A 21,463-nucleotide genomic window follows, 5' to 3' on the forward strand; every position below is an offset into this window, starting at 1 on the left:
TAAAAAATAATATAATAAAATTACAAATTAAAAATATTAAAAGACAAAAATATCAATATTATTATATTAAAATAACGTCATTGAAATTTTATTTTTCGTTACACCTACCGAATCAACGAGAATCACGTTCTAGTTATCGCGTTGGCACAGCCTTTATGTGTTGTTGTAAAGCTGGTGATGAGTTTGATGCTGACTTGGATGTGAGTGTTGTAGCGAATGTTGGTGTTGATGAGGATGCTGATGCTGTACCGTCGGATGCCTCGCATTATATCTGACGCTACCGGCGAGCGAGCTTCCCCTGCCATGAGTGCCGACCATGCTCTGCGTGTCGGACAGTTCGTCCTCCTCCGCACCAAGACTCCGGAACCTAACGAAGCCGTCTTCGGCGACTAGCATCGTCGAGCCGCTAGTCGGAGCTTGTTCATGTAGGCCTTGAACAGGCGTATGCCTCCCACGAGTCTCCGAGTTCCTTAGGGTCTGTATGCCGTTACCATGGCGACTTAAGGAACCCCGACCTTCGTGAGGAAAGTGGCCCATTGTACCTGACTTACGGATGGAATGTCTTTCGAAGGTACCTGCGCAATAAATAAACATTAATTTCTGAAAACAAATTTTGATTAACTTAATATTACATCCTTTAAAAAATAAAATATAAATTCTATATATTCAATTATAAAGATTTTCAATGAGAAATATAAAATAATACAATTTTTTACCTGATATGTTCAAATGTTCGGGCAAAGTGTTCAACGGAAAACTATCGTCATAAACCTGCTTTCCCGTTCTCATAGTATAATTTTGAATCGCTTGGTTCGTGCTACATATGGCAGGGTAGAGTACGTCGTCCATATTTTCCGTGGATGTGGAACTGCCGCAGGGGAACAGAGCAAAACCCGAGTGCGCTGAGTGTTGCTGCATCTGCTTCTCCCGTAATGGATACTGAGATAGGCTAGCAACCCAAGCTAGAAGACCGCAAACGGACAGTTCTAGCAGTCTGACAGAGAATTGCCAGCCCCACCAGAGCCATGGGTACTGTTGTGGACGCTCCTGAACGCCGAATATACCATAGAGTTGCACCAAGCCCATGAGGATAAATAGCAGAGCGGTGGCGATAGTGGTGGTGATGGCAGTGCTGAGAGCCACCGTGGTAGGATCAGCGCCCATCATGTGATTCGCACCGGCCGCTTTATTACTGGCCATGTGAATCTGCGAACGCACCACGCGATATACATACATGTAACATAGACCTAGGGTGACGCAGACGACGATGTAAATGCATTGACAGATGAGTGGCAGAATCCTCGCCTCGTCCTGATAGCCGAGCATGTGCGCGGACACGTGCAGGGAAACGCACAATACGATGTGCACCGTAGATGATAGAACAAGAGTGGTGGGCGAAAGAATGCTGTTGTTAAGCGAGGGAGCTTCCGAGCAGCGGGCGAGATATAACATCAGAGTGGCAAATGCCGTGGATAGGAGCGGCGCCGGCAGATACATCAGCACCCTGGACAATGATTCTGGTAGCGAATGTCCGAGATTATAAGCGTCATAGAAGAGGTGGAAGCACCTCAAAGTACAAACTGTGGTCAGCAATAAATGAACGGCCAGGAAATACGATTGCGTAAGTAAATTCGTTGCCTCGTTGAAGCGCACGATCTTGTAAATCGAATACAGGGCCATGATCGTGAACATAATCGCCGCGAAGTACACGTGCAGCGACCAGGCAATTCGCCACGTGGACTCGAGCGGATGCGTGTCGACATGGGGTATCAGACGTTCGTCGTCGTCGTCGTCGGCATTCGCCGGTCGCTTCGGCGTTGGCGCCGGCGGTTGCGCTTGCGGGTATGGCAGTCTCTCGGTGTCCACTATCTCGATACTGTCAGTCTTCAGACCATGTTCGTTTCTCAGGCCGTGATGATAACCATCGTCGTCTTGCCGGCCAGTATTTGGTAGATTGAAGATCGTCGGCTGGGTGACGGCGACCTTCGATGGGTCCGTGGTACTACCGGACGTTTTTGGCATGACGGTGCTCGGCGCCGACGTAGTTCTATCGGTCGTCGGAGCAGGGGGTACATTCGGCAGTGGGCTCTTCGTGACTAATGGCTTCAGCAGTATGTCAGGGATGTCCTGCTTCCTGCCATTGCTACCAGACAAGATCCTAGAAATACTGGGGTAATGAAGGGTCACGAACGAAGGATCGTTCGTACCGTTCTTCCGATCGGCCTCGCCGGTTTCCGCGGGTCTCTGCTCCTTATCGGGGCTCGCCGGTTTGTTCCACGAGTGAGAATGATGCCTCTCCGGCACCTGAGAGGGACTCTGAGGTAGATCCGGCGGTCGGATAGGTATCCGCTCGTGCGCCGGCGTTAAACTCGGTGGCGGTACCGGCCTCCTGTTACCGGTGTGTACATCCGAATTGGTACCTCGCAACGTGGGCTTGTCGGCGAACGGATGCAGATACTCCGGCGGCAGGGGTGGCGTGAAGAGTGCCCTGGAGGGTGGCGCATACGACGGCAGATCCCGAAAGACGGGCGATGCCGTGGCCCGCGGCGCTGGATATTTCACAGCAGGTATCGACGAACTAGGGGTGGTCGTGCTAGTAGTCGTGCTGGTGGTTAACGGCGACGGCACCGTCGACAACGTCGTGCTAGCCGACACTTGAGCATCGTACGCCGGCACGCTGCGCTTCGTGGTCGCGGAACTGTGCGCTACCTTGTTGAAGATCGCCGCTAAGTTCTTCTCCAGAGCAGTGTGATCCAGATTGAAGATCGGACTGTTAGGCCCACCGTCGCCGCTCGCCGAACAGACGGTCGAGCAGGATTGCACGGCCAGCAGAGCGGATAGGAGGAGCAGCCGCATCATCGGGGTCATGATGCTCGACCGAGTCGTATCGAGGATGATGATCGCGGACACTCAGATGCCCCTTCCGGGCATCGGTTCATTCCATAACAGGCTCAACGCCGCTTTGCGATGACTACGTCGAGCAGGAAATTCGGAGCCGTAAGGACACTTGTTGGGATTTTTATCGATCTATTTATTATCCCGTGTGTTCCTCTTTTTCTCTCGTTTCACAGTTTCTGTTTGAAGGTACTGATCTCCTCTCGCAATCCTGTCACGTGTCACATTCCTGAAATCGGCTGTCTCTCGGTTTCCTCTTTCACCGTGTCACTCCCTTTCCCCGCGACATCCGGCACGTTTCCCTTCGTCGGCGTTATATTTTATAGCTTAGTGCTTTCGCGGTCGACTTGTTCTCTCGTGGATACCGTCGACACACGGCAAAGGCTTCGAACGGGTGTAGGATGGGGTTAATAGCGTCTCCTCTACAGCTATACTTGTATCTACATTCTGTCGCGTCCGCATCAGATAGAATCTCCCTTGACATCTGCGATGTGTCAAGCGATTAGGCGACGTGTAAAGACAGGATTCAATTTCTACCTCGCAGCATCCATCTCCCTTGGGGGTCCACTATCGTCTCGTCTCGCGTGCTCCCATTATATACGAAACACGCGATCCAATCGCCTCTGGATTATTTTGCCGTACTAACTTCGTTACCGTTGTCCCGTAGTCGTTGACTCGATTTAAAATCTATCTACTTGCGCGACCGATACGGCGATGACACGGGCTTGTTAACTGAGTTTGATCCGATATCGCTGCTGTTGCCGCTTTTGCTCCCAGAAGCCATCCCAGATCCGCGAGAGCCCCGGCCGGAACGTGAATCCCCGGGGGAGCATTTAACGCGCCGAATTGGCTTGTATTCCTTCTCGCTGGTGCAGCTTCGTAATTATCGTATCCATTTCTTTAATTGGGATGCAAGCGTGCTCACTGTAATCATCCGTTCCTCCTCTACGACTCCTCGTGATGCTGCGCCAGACACCTGCCAAAGAAATATTTCGTCAATTTGAGGAAATGACTTGGAAAATAATCATCCTTAACATAGGTGTAGACGAGTAGGAATATTTTAATAAGATTTAGAAGATAATAATTGACTTAGAAAATAATAATCTTTAACATAGGTATAGACGAGTAAGAATATCTCGATGGGAGTCGTTTAAAAAAATCTTTGACGTTTTCGTCAAAATCATGGGATCGGTTTTACGTATATACAAAGTGATTGTTTATGGATAAATTTTGAATTTGCTTAGAGAAACACAGTTTCCAAATTAACAGTATTTATAACACATGAGTAATGTTTGAAGTTTTCGATTAATTTCGAATATCAATGCTAGAATACTTTTACTTTTAAGCAAAAGTTGGGTTTGTAAACAATAATTAGCATAAATCTGTGATTCTATTAAAGTTTTATAACTGGATTTATTTCAAAAATAAATTCTTCTAATTTCTTAAATCTTAATATATATTTAATTAATTCTATTTCTTGCTTAAATTGATTTATTTCTCTATTCTAAGATTTGAAATAAATATATTCCAAAGCGTTAAAAATAGCTCGATTGTGCTTAATAATATAAAACATAATAATAATAGAAAATGGAAGAGAACTGTTACATCGTAAAAAGAATGTTACGAGATGTAGGTATTCCGGTTCTAGCAAGTCGTACGATTAAGTGGCTTTACGTTCCCGATTTCGATAACGTTTCATCGTGCATCAATTAATTCGTATAAACGAATAAAAATAAACGTACACCGACCGCAAATGCACAATATCCGTTACGCATCATTAGTTTACGCGTTATTAATATTATTAGCCCGCAGAAATATGTAAACGAGCAAGTATGCGCTCGACGTAATTGAGTTATTCATAAATACTACTATTTATCGTTATTAAGTTAATTAAGTCCGATATCGGCCACCGCCGCCACGGGGTAGATAATTCACCACCGGTAATTAATCGTAAAATGATCCAAGTGGCGGGATATAAATTTCTGGGATATCTTAGACAATGAAGGAAGTCCTACAAAATGATCGCCCCCCCCCCCCTCTTCCGCCTCCCCCGACCCTTAGCGATACAACCAGGAAATTGATTCGACCAGGTAAGACGGAACACGTGGATGAGTCAGTCGAGGGTAGGAAAGGGTAACCATCGATTTCTTCCCCGCTATCGTTCGATATCTCGTTTCGCGAAACGAAACTTAATAACGGAGACATCTCTTCCGACCGCGAGGGATTTGATTTTCGATCATTCGGCCGCCGATAATCTTAAATCGACGTGCGATATATCTCATAATAAGAAACATTCTGAATATTCTAGACGGAGAGAATCACAAAAACAAGTTTAAAAATAAAAGTATTTTTAAACGTCGGGTCGTGGCGATATCGATATCGTGACGACAATCTTGCTGTTGTAATATTATGAGGCTCATTCCGAATTTCGTTACGATAAAAAAAGTCATACGAATTCAAAAGCGATCGTCTTTAGACGATTTTAAAGAGATAAATTGAGAAAAGTTTAATTTTACCATTAAAGTTGACGAAGAAATTGAACAATCCCATTGAACCAAGTTCAACTGAATGTCCCATGAACTCACTGCTCACTAGCTTCTGTTTTATAGACGGCTAAGAATATCCCATGACATTTTGTAGACAAAGCCTTGCGGCAAAAAATAGTAGCTTACGTACGATTAAGCGTCATTATTGTACATGCTTGTACAATGATATAATTCTGCGACGAGATCGGAATGGTCAAAGGCCTGACTTTTCACACAGTTCGATATTGCGATTTCATAGACGATCAGAAATACCTCGTGATATTTGAATGGAAAAACGCAAAAGCATAGATGAATAGAAAACGGAAAAAAGCACGTTTGCGCCAACAATCAAGTATGATGAAATATAGATGTATGCCGTAAGCGTTAGTCAACGTGTCATGATGGAATACATACGCTTTCCAGTCTAACAAAAACGACTACGTATAGCTAACTGAGAAACTATTTGTCTCTTTTTCAACGAATATTTTAGTGTCGGTCGTACCTTAAAATATTCGTTGCATGCTACCTTACGTGCAACCTGATTTTCAAATACTGCCGCTATCAAGATCCTATCGAGCGAAAGTGGATAACGTTTGACATCTATGGAACATTATAAAAATAAATCAATCATGTATCGTGAAATCATAATGTATAAATAAACTTCACTCACTCAGTGCTATGTGTTTTGCATACTCCAAAAAGAGCTATCGGAAATTTCATATAAATTCAAGATATTAATAAATTGCATATTTTTCTGAGAACTCTAAACGTATTTTTACACTTTTCGCCTTTTCGCATTTTTTTTTTTTAAATTTATCTTTCTTAGTGTAAACGGTTTCTTTAATTTTTTCCAAAATTTATTAATTATCGATATCGCGTGGCATACTTTTAATATCAGAACATATATAAATGAGATCTCATAAAACTAAAAATTAATAAAAGAAATTTAATTATCTCACTTTATATACTTAAGACTCTTTTATTGATTTATTGATATAAATACAACTTTTTTTGCTTGGATTAAAAAAAATCTTGTAGCACTTGGTACTCTGATACTTTCACAAAGAAGTAATTCGCTTTTAAATCCATTCAAAACAATTCGCTGATTAAAGGAATAAAATAATTTTATAGTATTCGACGTGGTCATATATATATATATATATATATATATATATATATATATATATATATACAGTAGAGTTTATCACATAAATCTCATATCGATATATACCATCCGCTTCGATAATTACAAGCTTCGTGACATAGAATCGTTGAAATCGTTCGGGGTAAAAGGGCATTATGCTGATACGTTTGCGATCTGCATGTCACGATAATAGTCTGTGAATTAAGCATTAGATCGAACATTCACCACCAAGTGGACGATGAGCGCACGAATCAATAGCGTAGCTAGACTCGTCAGCCTCGTAACTTGTATTGAAAAAGCATCCGAAAAAGAGCGCTTTGTATTTGTAATGAGCAATTTATAAAAACTAATAATTATATATTTATCAACGATTTTAATAATAATAATTTTCTTATAATACATCAATGTTGATTTTGTTGTTACTTTATACCTCCTCCAATCGAATAATTGTCAAGGATATGCAGTTGGGGAGCGTAACAAACACTTTAAATAACGCCGAAATTTTTCTAAATTTCTCTTTGCTAAAAGCTACAGCTCATCGTTGCTGCCCGGCAACAATATTTCTGATTTTAATCCCGTGCCTTCATTCCCAAACGCACCGCGCCTTATCATTAGCCGCGTTTTGGGCGGCTAGTTTATTTTATTCGGCAAACACGCGACGTTTCGTTGGTTGGTTAATTGGTCGATTGGTTTGCGCATCTGTGTCCTTTCACCCTTTTACGTTTGTCCTCGATCCATCGAATCGCGTGATCGCACTCGCCGATGCTGCGCCAATACACAAACCCTGCGGGCGATTTGCTCGATAGGAGTTGATTAAACCGAATCAATGCAGCTAATAATATCGTTTGTCAAGGCTCAAATGCGTTTACGCGACCGAGCTGGTAATTTTTGTCATCGTTCTGTCGACCTTGTTGAGCTTGTTACTATTCTCTCGTCCGTGAATACAAATGATCCGGATTGTGATACTTTCGATTACCGCGATTTTCGTGCTCCCCCCCCCCCCCTTTACCGAACGAATGCCAAGATATACTAACAGCTCCGTATTAATAAATAGCTTCCACCAATCAATACTTCATTTTCACCTTTAGCAAAAATTTATATTCCATTTTTTAACCTGTTAATTATGTAAAAAGAAAGGTAAGACAGATGTTCTAACGAGGTAGAGCGAAAGTGTTTTTACGCGAAAATTTAAAGGTCCTTTCTTCGAAGTTCTAAGAATGATGGATCGCAAACGGGGAAAAGTCTGTGACGTATATGTTGACACAAGTTGTTAGTTAACATGGCGAGTTCAAATAACTTCGCGTTTCCCCGGCTTAGTTTAATTAATTATACGAATGTCAGGATTGGCATGTTAGGGGGCTGGGCCAGTTCACATGCTTCCGTATGATATAATATCTAGGTAAAGCTACCTAGCTGTTCGTGACTAACTACCGTCAGTGGATGGCAAAAGGGTGGATAGGGTGTGGAACCGTAACCAAATGGGGCACACGAAGACTCGGCGGAAGTGTTTACATCTGCGATTGGCGAGCATTGATTATTCTTGTAATTTTAAAGTTACCAACTTTCCTAAATTCTACGTTTCTTAAATTCTACGCCCTGAAGTCTCAATTCGCCGACGCACTTTTCCAACTTGCGCGTTTCTTTCAAATCTCCATCTACCTTTTTACAACTCACTTTCGAAAATTTATCTCCAATTAAAATTTAAAGAGGCCTGCTAAATCTACATATTTTTATATAAATTAAATATCACTTGTATGAGAGAAATTTAATATATTTATTCATTTAGAAAGCGGTATAAATTCTACCAAGTGAAACAATACTCGGCAAACGATTATTGAAAATGATAACCTTTTGTTACAAGTTCCTACTGTTCTCTTTCATTTTGATTACAACGTTCAGGAAATAAATTATTTAGCAAACATCATATGGTTTTTTAAACATTTTCACAATTTTCTATAAAGCGGTTCAATGAAATCGATTGAATGAAACTTGCATAATGTATCGTAGTCGTCCATAAAAATATTTTCCAATTCGTGAAACATCAAGGGGTTGCAGACAGCGTTTTCAGGGGACAAGAACGCCGGGGAGAGAAATATTTGTTCAACGCATATTAATTTCGACTAAACGATTTCAAAATATGTTTGCCGTAGCCATCGACAGGAACTTCGCTCATCGTAACAGCAAAATATTATACAATAAATATCATACTGATAGATATTCGCGAGCTGTGTTAAAAACGCTTTTGGCGAATCAAAAGAAAAAATCCAACGTGATAAACTCAAATATCAAATATATTTACAATTTATAAAATTGTAAAGCTCGGCTTATTTATCGATACCCTTGAAATGTATCGATAAATAAATGTCGTTTTGTGTGTGTGTGTGTGTGTGTGTGTGTGTGTGTGTGTGTGTGTGTGTGTGTGTGCGAGAGGAATATTTTATAGCGTTGAGTTTTTATGCAAAGGAATTCTCACATATGATAATAATTACAATTCTGAATGTAGCACAATTACAATTTTTTTCATTTTACAATCTTTTCCAGAATCTTTTCACCGCAATTTGAGCGATGATGAAAAGATAATGTAAAATTGATGAAAAAATCGAGCTTGATGTAATCCGGTCGTTACGGGGATATCGGCAGCGCTAAGTGAAATGTGATCATGTTCGATCTGTTTTCAATTCCCAACGGTTCCTGAGTCGAATTCATTATCAACTGTTCCTGTGCGGCATAGCTAAACAAGATGGGATTATAGGATATTTGCCCTCGCTGTTCCGTAATGTACAATTTTAATAAGTGTACAACTCTTTAAAATAGAAAAAAAAAACATAAATTACCATAATTTAAAATCTAAGTTTCATCGTCTTCGCAGATTTTTCCTTGTCGTGTCATTTCGCGTCATTTCGCGAGTCAGTTCGTTATCACCAAAAATCATGCGTCGCGAGAGGAAAAATTTTTTCGGAGAAACGCCAAAAAAATGTATGAGATATCGATAACGAATTTTACCTCAAACATTTTCCATTAATTACCACTTTGGAGGAACAAAATGTGGCGCGTGGTAAAATATTTACAGGTCGAAATGGATTGAAAAATGGATCTAGAAACTCTCTGCATCTCGCGCGCACAATCGCGCTCCTCTCTCTATAACCTGCTTGGTGAAAAGCCTGACACGTGTTTCGCAATTCGATTATCTCGTCCGGATAACTGCCGCAACGCTCTTCAATGGTCGGTGATTGCGTATCGCACGCGCGTGTATAATTCGCATGTGTCACGCGGAGTCACGCGAGGAATTCAACCGCGCGATGCTCTCTCGTCGCGACGCGACATCGCCGACCGGACTGTCCCTCGTTCACTTTCACGTGAGATTATCCCTTTTTATGAACGCCCCCCGCCATCCCTCCGGAATGTAACGTGCCGTGAAGTCGATCGAGCACCGCTTCGGACTACAAGTTAACTTTTCCAATTTCCGTCAAATACCGAAGGTCACCCGACTCTCGTTAAAGTAAAGGAAAAAAATCGTGCGGTACTCCGAACCTAATTTCTGGCTGCTCGAAGAAAAACGCAGGCACTTCGCGACCGTCGAGCTTATCAAAGTTGTAGTTTCAGACTAAAATAGTGTGCCCTTTTCATTATCACCTGTGTTCCTTTTATAATGTAACACCTTTTCTCTGGTAGTTCAACGATTCGGTTGATTAGAGACGACGATATTTTGTGTCGTGTTCGAATTAAGTTCTCTCTTAACTCTTAGAAGTGCATGCTTTCCCATACAATCATCAAGTACAGCCGCGAGTCGCATGACGTGTAGTTATTCCTCATTAGCCCCTTTATTTCTTCCTGTATGGAAAGGGGACGGTAATCTATTCGCTGAAGTCTTATAAGGAAAGACTCGCAAGCGATCCTGATTTTGACGAGCTTCGCATATGAAATTGAATAATAAAAGACGTATATATCTTTTAGTTTAAAAATTGAGAGAAGAAATTCCACGATTTTTATGCACATTCCACGATAGATTTAATACACATTTAAAAACTTACGCAATATCATACATTTAGTTTGAAAAAAGTTAAAAAAAAAAAAAAGAAAGGAGTTTTTCGCTTTTATCTCACGATCAAAAAATAATAAAAATTATTTATATGTTTTGGACATGTTGTTTAATAATTTTAAAACTACAAAAGCGAATATAAAATTTTAATAAAATAATTTGAATTTAATATAATTTAATATAATTTAACACTCTACTTTTAATAATACGATAAATAATAAACAGTACATTTCTCGACACAGTACGTTTCTGCGATAAGTATCGTGATTCTTCAATATCGAGATTTTATCTACCGATTAACCACGCAGGAATTCGTTTAATTTAAGCGGTGTCACGGCCGTAAATTTAAGCTGACTTATGATAAAATGTGAACTACATAACTGGGTCGAGTTCCAGCGTATTTGATAAGTAGCCCAAACCCGTGCGCCGTATTAATTATTAAAAGCACTAAGGCGGGACTATCTGCCTTTATACTGGCGTCTCACGGGGAGCATTACTCGAGGAGAAGGTGAGGAGAACCCCCGGGACTCGACGATGAAGTGGCCCGCAGGTGAAACCTCTCCCAATTTCGTTAATTATTAAACACGCTGTCCCACTGTTTCCCCACTTTCAAAAAGTTACAGTCGACAACGTGCATCCTATTATAATCCTAAATTAATTCTCTAGAATATTTAAAGCGAAGTTGAACAACATTGAAAACAGAATTCAATTAAATCTTCACTTCAATTTAACGATTACGACGAAAGAAAAATTTAATTTATAAACAATTTATTTTTAAAAGACTAAAACGTATAAAAATAAATTCTTCTTTCTAAATTCCTTTTTAATTCAAATATTAAAACTTTGGAGTATATCTTCGGAATTATCGTGTGTTTTCTTTTAATCTCTCTTCTTGACGAAAACATTTCTGATTCGATGATTTTAATAATTGGATACATAGGTAACATTTTTTCTCAAACTAATATTCATTTGAACTGTGAAAATTCGAATGAACGTTACAAAAGATGTTCATTTCGTGTTCATACAAAGAATTCACTTCATGTTCACGCAAAGAAACTGTAAAATTTAATTTCATATTTATTTAACTTTTCACTGTTTATTTCTCCGTGAATCTATATGAAATTTCAATTAATTTCTTATTAATTAAAAATCCAGAGGAGACGAGACACTTCGATATTGAAGATACCGTTATTCATCGTAATATAATGTCTCCGTTGTACTCTGTATACGGAACGTGTACCGCGCAAATAAACGGTATTATGGCGCGCGTGACTGAAAAATATCCCCTAATTAAACTCGTCTCAATGCAAATTAGTGCGCACAGAAAATATTTATTAAAGTAATTAGTCACGCGGGGCAGTCTATATTTACGGTAGTCTCACGGCTTGCATTTACAGTAAGGCGGCAAAGGTTTTGCCAATGACAACGGCATAGTCGGTACGTGACAATTTTAGAATTTTGCGTATATAGTCATGCCCACATACAACATATAATTCCAAATAAACTGAAATATTACGCCTGATTGTATAGAAATATGCTGCAATTTTCTTGCGTTTCAGATCTCTTCTCATTTAAATACGTGGACGAAATAAAATAACAGGATTTCGTTTGAAAACTTTTTGATGTCCGTGAATTAAAAATCAATTAAATGATCGCAAACGTAAAATATACGCAATCGGACACAGTACGCTTGTATTTGTATGCATATATATATATATATATATATATATATACATATACATAATCGGGATACTTTTATCTTTCTCAATTTATTCAAGTCATGTCACAGGACTACACCAACAGCGTGAAAAACTCTTGCCAAAACAATCGTCTTTCATTATTAAATGTCGTTAAAGTAAATTTTGTATGAGCCCCCATTAAACTTCTTGCTACACCAAGCACTCTGCAGCGCGCGCTGCAATTTTATATCCCTCTAATACCTAGGTGAAGTTTCGCAGACTCCTGCTAAAACAACAATTTTCACATTTATAAAAGAAGCAGCTCAGTTAATGGACGATTACGTTTATAAGCCGTTATTATTTCATCCAGCAATAAGTTCGACTATTCAACGGTTTGAATTGCAATAATTATAATGCATAACCGCCATCTCTCCAAGCTCTTTTCCTCTTCTTTGCTTTTCTACATTCAAAAACTATCGATAATGACGCCTCTGTTATTCAGATCATAAAAACATCATGAAGAATCCTTACGAATTATATCGTTAATAATCGCAAAAAGCTCTCGTTTAATTCATATCTCTTATTTTCTTATTAACATTTTTAATTTTATTAAATATCGGTTCTTTATATAATTTTATTCTCGTGCAAAAGAGTGCGCAAAAAAATTTTAGTGACATTTAAAACTGATCTCTTTCATTCTATAATTATATTAGTATATTCATAATATCATAGTATCATAATACAATTAGTATATTCGTAATATACTAATATATAATTAAAAATATATACGTATATTTATATTTCAGAAATTTCGTTACATAACAACGTCGATAATGATTAATAATTTCATCAAAATCATCAAAAATTGCTCGTCCCAACGACTTATTATGCATGTGGGACGCTCGTCAAAATGCACACGTGCAGAAAACGATGAGAAATCTATGGACAATTAGCGAGCAGAAATTGTTCCGTCTGAATGAGATCGCTCGTTAAATCAACTTCAAATTAACGGATACACGGTTCATCTGAAAATGATACACATTGTTTTCGAAAGCTATCACCGTCGAGTGTCATCGGCACCCCCGCGAGCTTTGTCCACTTCTCATTGAAAACACGTCGAGAAATAATAGCCCGTGTCATTTTAAGAACCTCCTGGAGGGGAAGTACTGTACATTGTGGGATTATCTCGTCTATAACGATCTCTTTTCTTCCTCCGGACAAACTCATAATGCACGAGTCGCTTTACAATAGCATAAAGATTTGCGACTGGAAAAGCTTGCGCTTTAATAACGCTGCACCTTAATCTCTCAGCCGTCAAAACAAACGAATATCTCATTTTAAATATCAGGAGTAAAAAAAAAAAGAGAGAGAGAGAGAGAGGAAGTCCAATTAAGAGGAAGCGCAGGCTCGGAGAGAATCTGCGGATCCTACGGCGACGTTTAGCCGTATAAATAAATAATACGGACAATTATCCTTTTTTACGTCGCGGAGGTTTTCGTTCGGATAAATCGATCCCCCAACCTCGGGGAGAAACTTTGACGGCAATATTAATTTTTCGGCAAATCGCGATGTCTCGTCTTCCTTATTCGCTTACGCGGCACTCGATCCCTCCGGAAGGGGGAGGCCGCGACTTTAAAAGGCAGACCCGACGGGGGAAACGTCGTCCAGATAATACGTACACAGTAAAATTTAATTATCCGACGCGATTTTATGGAGCCGGCCGGCCGGTGGTACCTTCGTATCGGTTTCGGTAATGAGACACACAGGAGGGCCGAAGTAAAAGGCAAAAGGAGAATGCGCGCCGGTCCGGATTATAACAAAGTTGAAATATACAAACGCGTCGCGCGTAACTTTAACGCGCGATTATTGAACTATGTTTTACGTAAATACCGGCGGCACGACGGGGCAGGAACGTCGTAATCGACGGCATCCTTCGTGAAAAAAAAAAAAAAAGAAACGCAGGCCGCATTCGGGTTGGCCGGAACGACATTAAGGCTTCTGTACACACAGACGGTCCTTTTAATATCCAAAAACGACCGACGACTGATTAACCCGGCGTTTATTTATGCCCGTATGAAAAAAATTGTTTGAGGAAGAGAGAGAAGCGGCTCTCGGCGCCACTGCCGGACATCGTCGGCGCTTATAATACGTTCGCCTTTTTTAAGCGAGCGTTTCTTCTCCCCCTAACAAGATCGTAACGCGCCGATATGGACGATCGGCTGAAATTCCTACCTCTCTCCGAGATGCCGATAGGACGAAGGGCCGAAGGGGAGAGAGGAAGGGGGGGGGAGGAGGGAGACAGGACGGACGGCAGGATCGCGCCGGAATACCTGCGCGACGTTCCCTCGTACGAAGGATTTAAGAAACCGAAGTGCTATCTGCGAAAGCTCGATCGAACGCGCAATAAAAAGCGCAATAAAAGCACTTCGCGACGAATTCGGTCGACGGTTCCTCTCGACCGATCGCGTTTCCACTCTCGCACGGCTCTTCCACGAGAGGAGTCCCGGAGTTCCTCGTCGCTCCCTTTCGACCACTTCTCCTCCCGATCAATTTGAAGTGAACTTTCCCTTGACAAAATTTCGGAGAAATACCCCTCGCGCTATCTCGCGATTGAAATTTTGGGAGGAACTCTCTACGTGACTCGTGTTTTCGAGTGTGGCAAATATGATATGTTATCGTCTGCTCGGAACTAGGCGATTTTCCAGATGTTTAGTAAAATTTATTTGACACATATTTCCGAGCGAGAGTGCGCGCGGATATGTAAATATTTTTAAGGAAAAAGCGAAGGAAGGAGGATGTCTTTCCATTCGTTCACAATGCAATCCGAGGGCGTCTCGTTCGTGGCGTCTTTGAGATTATTTTAACAATCCGCAAATCGCTTCGAATACATCGAATTCCTTTAAGAAACTGCATTTTAAAGCATAAAACGGCGGAGGGCAAATAATGGACATTGCCGATGGGCTCTCGCTAGGAAAAACTTCTATATTTGCTTAAGTTTTCAGCACCAACTTCGCAAATCGAATTTTATTAAAGCACCGTTCGCGTTCGTATCGCGAATACACGTGCTTCTCTTACGGCCGCTTTTTATCTGCAGTATCATATTCGTGTTTTTTTTTTTTTATGGCAATTCGATCTTCATGAAATTACAGATTCGTTTTTGTCCCATTAGTAAATTAATTTCGCTCATGTGATTCAGTTCACTTTAATTTTGTATTTTAACGTAAGGTATATTTGCGCCAGATATTTTTATGTTAAAAATTAGAGAACGTGGCGATTTCGAAAGCAATCTTGGTTGGTAAATTTAGAAAGAGCCAACTTGAATTAACCGAGAAGTCTGTGTCATTGTTAGTCATTATATTATTGTATAAAGTTAATGGCGAGATGATATTCTGTATATATGTTACGGTAACGCAAATTCACTAGTGGAAGTATCGCGTTACAAAAGATACTCGCATTACACCTGCTTAAGTACCTAAGCAACGCTCCTTAAATTATGCAAATATACATCACGGCAAAACGTCAGCGGTGAATTTTATCCGCCATGCTCGTTTGCGCGAATAGCCCGAAATACGAAGCTAGCGTTAATGCGCCCGGGAGAAATTTGTTAATTTAGTATTTCGTTTCGTCGTATTGTTCTAGATTGTTTAGCGTTAGCAACATGTGACACGCGAATTATATAATAAAATTACGGCAGAAATCTACATAGTTGTCTACATTCGCCATTGTCGACAATCGTTATTATTAATTAATTAACCGCGATTGAAAAGTTGTAGCGATCGAAAATAATCTCGCTCGGCTAATTATAAATTTAATTCGCAGTCTCTCTTTCGAACGTAGCTGCCGCGTTATCTCCCTTTACTTTACAAAATCGTGAGCGACGAGGGAAAACCTCATAGTCATTACGAATATTCTATATAGATTACGCGTTGTTTTAACATAGATTATCTCTCAAAAGATGGCTCCTGCAGCTTCCTGCAGCTTAGAAGACTATGCAAGCCATATCGCATGCAAATCCTCGTGTCATCGAACAAACAAATGTAAAATTAATCATGTCCTACGTTTAATTAAACAAATAGCGGTACGTCGCAACTGGGGGAAAAAGGCGAGGATAAGAATCGATTATTATACGAGGAATATTACAATATTTTTATACGAGATAAATAGGACGAAAACGCAGATGGTCAAACGGCCGCATAAAATCAGCGTATGCCGAGCCTGTTTGCCTCTGTATAAATATTCCTTTTGCGGCTGCAACATTTATCTAGCTTAGAAAATTGGTACAATATAGGAGCCACGTGACTTGTGACAGCCTTTATGAGATATCCCGTACACAAATAATATAAGCTACAGTACACATAGGCAAACGTACGCTCATGGGAAAAGAGAAGACAGAGGGGGAAAAAGGAGAGAAAAGGAGAAAATGCGTCGCGCATCTACATAAATTCTTTACTGCTACGTGCATCGCATATTTCCGATATTCTTCCGCGGCGTGTTGCAAGCTCTCAGAACTTTAAAGAAACATTTTCTGCCACGATCCGTATAAAGCTATCTTGCGCATCTGATAAACTGTTACTCGTAACAAACGATGCTTGTTACAGATAATGTAATAAATAACGGCAATAAAAAAAAAAAAAAAAACAATATTTGTTGCAAACTTGCTTATCGTCTAAAATCTGCTATTCGCCAGATCCCATCATATTTCGCAAGCCGTGCGAACACATACTACGTGCGCACATATATATGGTTTCTTTAATTTTCCATACGGGATGTCTCTTCAAATCTAAAAAAAAAAAAGAGGGATCAATAAATGGAAAGAAAGAATTAAATATCAAAAATTAAGAAATGGAAAATTTTTTTTACAGACGAAACAGAAGATTTCTTATGGAAAATTTACTTTCGATCAATTAAACAATTTCGATTACGTATTATTTCCGATATATATCCTAAAAATATAATTTTCTCCCCATGTTTATTCTACGTTTACTCTCTCGTTCCTTTTATCTCGCCTGAGCCTCGCAGTTTCCAAACGAATTTCAAGTCCCCTCAATTTCTCTCCTTTCCAATTCTCATTGCCCCCTGCAATTAAGCCTGAAAAGTTTCGATGTTCGGGGAATTGGAGAGAGAGAGAGAGAGAGAGAGAGAGAGAGAGAGAGAGAGAGAGAGAGAGAGAGAGAGAGAGAGAGAGAGAGAGAGCGGTCATGCGTGTGCAGTGACCGAGTCCCTTCCGCGAGTCGAATCGCGGCGGACGGCCGTCGCTTGCGAAAGAAAAACGACCCGCGAGACGACCTGAGATCTCTTCCGGGCTGTCGATACGGCGATTCGCTTCGCGCTCCTCTCCCGGTGACGTGTGCCACGTTTGCTTTAGTTCCGGGATACGCAGGAGAGAGAGAGAGAGAGAGAGAGAGAGAGAGAGAGAGAGAGAGAGAGAGAGGAGGGAGGGAGGGAGAGAGGAAGTGTGTGCAGACAAGGTTTTATTAACCCTCTCGCGTACATTGCTCGCCACGTATGTATACGGGAACGCGATGCATCGGCTACGAGAGTTACTCTCCTCCCCCCTCAGTGTCTCTCTCTCTCTCTCTCTCTTCCTCCCTTTCTTTCCTCTCTGCTCGGTGTATGTACAAGCGTGTATAAAGCACACGGCGCGCGTTCTGTGTACTTGCAATCGATCGTTGGCACGTTGCCACCAGCCATAGCGCGTTTCTTCCTGCCTCTCTTCTTCCTTATCATCCCTCTCGTCGACTGTATTTTTTCGGCTTGTTTGTCTCTCTTTCGCGTTCTCTCTCTCTCTCTCTCTCTTTTTTGCTCGTCTGGTATGGTATTCACGCGCATACCTTTCCCACGACCTATAAATTCGCTCTCGATGATATTGTTCCACGAGCATCACATCGCATCGCATCGCGTGGTATCGAATCGCATGGTATCGAGGCGACGTACAGATAAGAACCATTCGGAGACACCCGGTATTACGACAATATAATCATTACGATAGGAGTGCGAGATTGGATTTCGTTGTTGAGTGGCTGGGAACGAGAGATGCGCGAGTGTTTGGCTTTTAAACTACCCTTGTAATGGATATTTTATTGATGTCCCTTTTGGCAGCACATCACACGTCACTTCCGGCGAATCTCGCCTGCGTGACATGATAAGAATGATAAATTAAGATCCTATGTATCACACCCTTAAATAAAAATATAAGATCCCTTTAGACTAACTAATTTGTATAAATATATGATTGATGTTAGAAATTATCCATCTGAGAAAATACCCTTGAAGAGAAATTTATTCAAGTAAATTTTAGTTATTACAAAGACTCGAATATTTTTAGAAAGTTTTAGAGAAGGCAAAGATGCTGAAATTCCAATAAGCTTACCTTGTCTGCTACGTAGCAAAAAATTTGCAAAAATCGCGTTTCTGAGATAAAATTTTATTTGGCGTAACTTTGCTATAAAAAAATCTGTGATCTCTGTGATTTTTAAGAAAAAGATTTTTATTTACATTTATAAACAGTAATCCGAAATTATATACTTGATTTTTGTAATTTATAAATTAAATACGTAATATTGTAACAAATATAAAATTATTTCATGTATTATATATACAATTTTGAAATATTCCATACATTTGAAAAATTAAATCGAACGTTCTTTGATCTTTTGTGTTGTTGTATAGATTTCATACAATATGTTATATAAATGTTTTGTATTATATATTTTTTTATTTATTCGTTCTATTATTTCATGAAATATTTACACTTTTATTATACTCCACTGTTTGCTGGCAACAAATTTTAATCAAAATCAATATTGATCTTTGACCACCGTTCTTGATCTTAGACGTCAGAGATGTATTGATTAAACGTATTGTTTAATATCGCGATTGGTCAGGAATAAAAAGTGCAAACTGCGAACGCCCATTCGGTGCAAAATTGGCGTATCGATATTCCAAGGCACTTTGCACGGATGATTTCAATATTATTGGAATCTAATGCTTTAAGCCGACGAATGTGCGTGAATTTCGATAAAAGCGGAGTTTGCGAAGTTAACTTTGTGTTCCCCCCGCGTGGTAGCGAAATTGCTCTGCTCTCCATGGGCGAATAAAACAACGGATAACTGATAAAATCGCCTCGTCCATAGGCTGATTTTTCCCGCCACCGTCGACCAAAGGCAATTGTGCAAATTATACGGGCCGGCTGATAAATACGCAAATGTCCGCGCGATAAATCGGAAAACTCCATACATAATCCAAGTGCAGCGCGGAAACATTCCTCGAATTTCTCGATTTTGAATGCCTGACGCGAACAATTTCATTTTTGATCCTACCGAATCTATATAATAAAAAACCTGATTCAATTACAATTATTTAATTATAGCGGTAAGGAAAAGTAGAAAATAATGTAACAAAAACAAATATAATTAAGTATTCTTAAGACAGGAAATGATCGACTACAAGCAATAAAATTAACAAAATTTAATTATTTAGAATAAACTGTATTTTTAAAAATGTTCATTGAAAAGCGTCGTCAAACGCTTTCACGGTTAAAATATTTGATTTTTAACGTATAAAATAAAATAATTGTCGTTAATAATTCATTATCGTCGACAACTATGAACTTTATATTAATTATGCGCATTTGAGATTAATCGACATACGGAAAGATAAAGCAAATCCTTTTATTCCTGGCGCAGTATTTTATCGTTCTTATTGATTTTCGTTCAGACAAGAATAATATGAACCATTTATTTCGAAGGAAATATAAATCAAACTTTGGAACACTGAATTTGCATACGGCAGGGGTTACAAATAAATGTACGTGTGTAAAAAAGATTCGCAAAATTTGATTTACACTATTGTCAAAGAGAAACTATATATATGCGTACATGTTATTCTAAAATACTGATTTTTCAGTATTACATATACTGAACACATCGCGAGATGAGTAAAATCATGTCATGTGAAATTTGTTATATAAAATTCAGAAATAATATTGCAAGGAATGAAATACGTCAAACATTAACGCAACAGTGTCAAACATTAAAACAAATAATACGCTTTTTAGAAATAACGTGATCTTTGCATTCAATATAATAAATCGATATGTTGGTTACTAGTTAAGCGCATTTTTTTATCTGCAAATTAAAATGCACTCAGTGATGAATATATGTGCAAAATACGCGATTTATATGATTTGGTATGCTCGCAAATATTATCAACGCGTTTTGTGACAGGCAGGAAGGGGTCAAAGGGCAACTAACGCGACACATTCCAATTAAATCTATGCCTATGTCGTATATCTATACTATTTGCACGGAAATTCTATCAAAAATTGCGACTGTTTCCCCTGCAGTCTGTCATTCTTCTTCCCCTTTAATCAACCGCCACGCGACAGTTGCTATGACGACTTTTGATTGAAGTAGCATTTCAAATTGGCTTTGTGCAATCGTACTTAACGAACGTTTTCCAGTGTTCCATTCATTGGCAAACGGAGAAAGACAGAGAGTTTAGAATTTAATATAATGGGTATTAGCGATATTACAAGTGCGGGCTACAAGAAGGGGTTGGAATATAAGTAGCGATCGTTCCCGAGGGTGCCCAGCTGTTCGAATTGGGAAAGGGTTTTGAGGTGAAGAGAAGTGTTCGTAGGTTGGCGAGTTGAAGTAGAAGCCGGAGAAAAATCCTTTTTTTCGCGTCAAACTTTGAATTTCACCAAAGGTGCGGTGGCCACGGTAAAGTTCCCTCCCCTATTTCTCAACCTGTTGAACCACCCTTTATGCGACCTCCTCTATCCCCTAACCGACATAACGCACGATTTGTTTTTTCGTGACATTACCGCATTCCCGATATTCCGAACGGGACATTGAATATTTTGCGGTTCATAAAGAAGAGCTGCACTTTAAAGTGATTTTTATAAATTACGTCATGGTAAGAGAGCCGCGAGAGATGTAGTTATATTTCCTTTATTATAATTTTTGATCAAACTAATAATATTTTTCTCCGGTATCTTTTTTAAAAAAAATTCAAGACATAAGATAAATCGTTCCCAAGGTGCAGGTTCCGCCTAAACATCATTGGCAGAGGGACGATGTGAATTTCTCTCGCGAGAGATAACGTCGATGTGTGCCAAGAGGACGATAAATGTCGGAGATGATCTGATCGCGAGCGATTCGCGCGTGTGAATTTACAC

At 39.8% G+C, this 21,463-nt stretch overlaps 1 protein-coding gene across 3 annotated transcripts in view; it reads right to left on the reverse strand.

Moving 5' to 3' along the window:
- Positions 1-21,463, reverse strand: part of LOC105424189 (uncharacterized) — a 130,294-nt gene that overhangs the window by 2,165 nt on the left and 106,666 nt on the right. For all 3 annotated transcript variants that reach the window (XM_089082495.1, XM_089082493.1, XM_089082494.1), the window contains 2 exons: positions 717-3,871; positions 109-575 (listed from right to left, as the gene is read on the reverse strand). In XM_089082495.1, coding sequence (XP_088938621.1) covers positions 154-575; positions 717-2,868 — 2,574 coding nt within the window. In that variant the 5' untranslated portion in view covers positions 2,869-3,871 and the 3' untranslated portion in view covers positions 109-153. The remainder of the gene's footprint in view (positions 1-108; positions 576-716; positions 3,872-21,463) is intronic.

Source organism: Pogonomyrmex barbatus, unplaced genomic scaffold (genome assembly GCF_055798465.1).
Source record: "Pogonomyrmex barbatus isolate J1 unplaced genomic scaffold, ASM5579846v1 scaffold6, whole genome shotgun sequence".
Taxonomy (NCBI): domain Eukaryota; kingdom Metazoa; phylum Arthropoda; class Insecta; order Hymenoptera; family Formicidae; genus Pogonomyrmex; species Pogonomyrmex barbatus.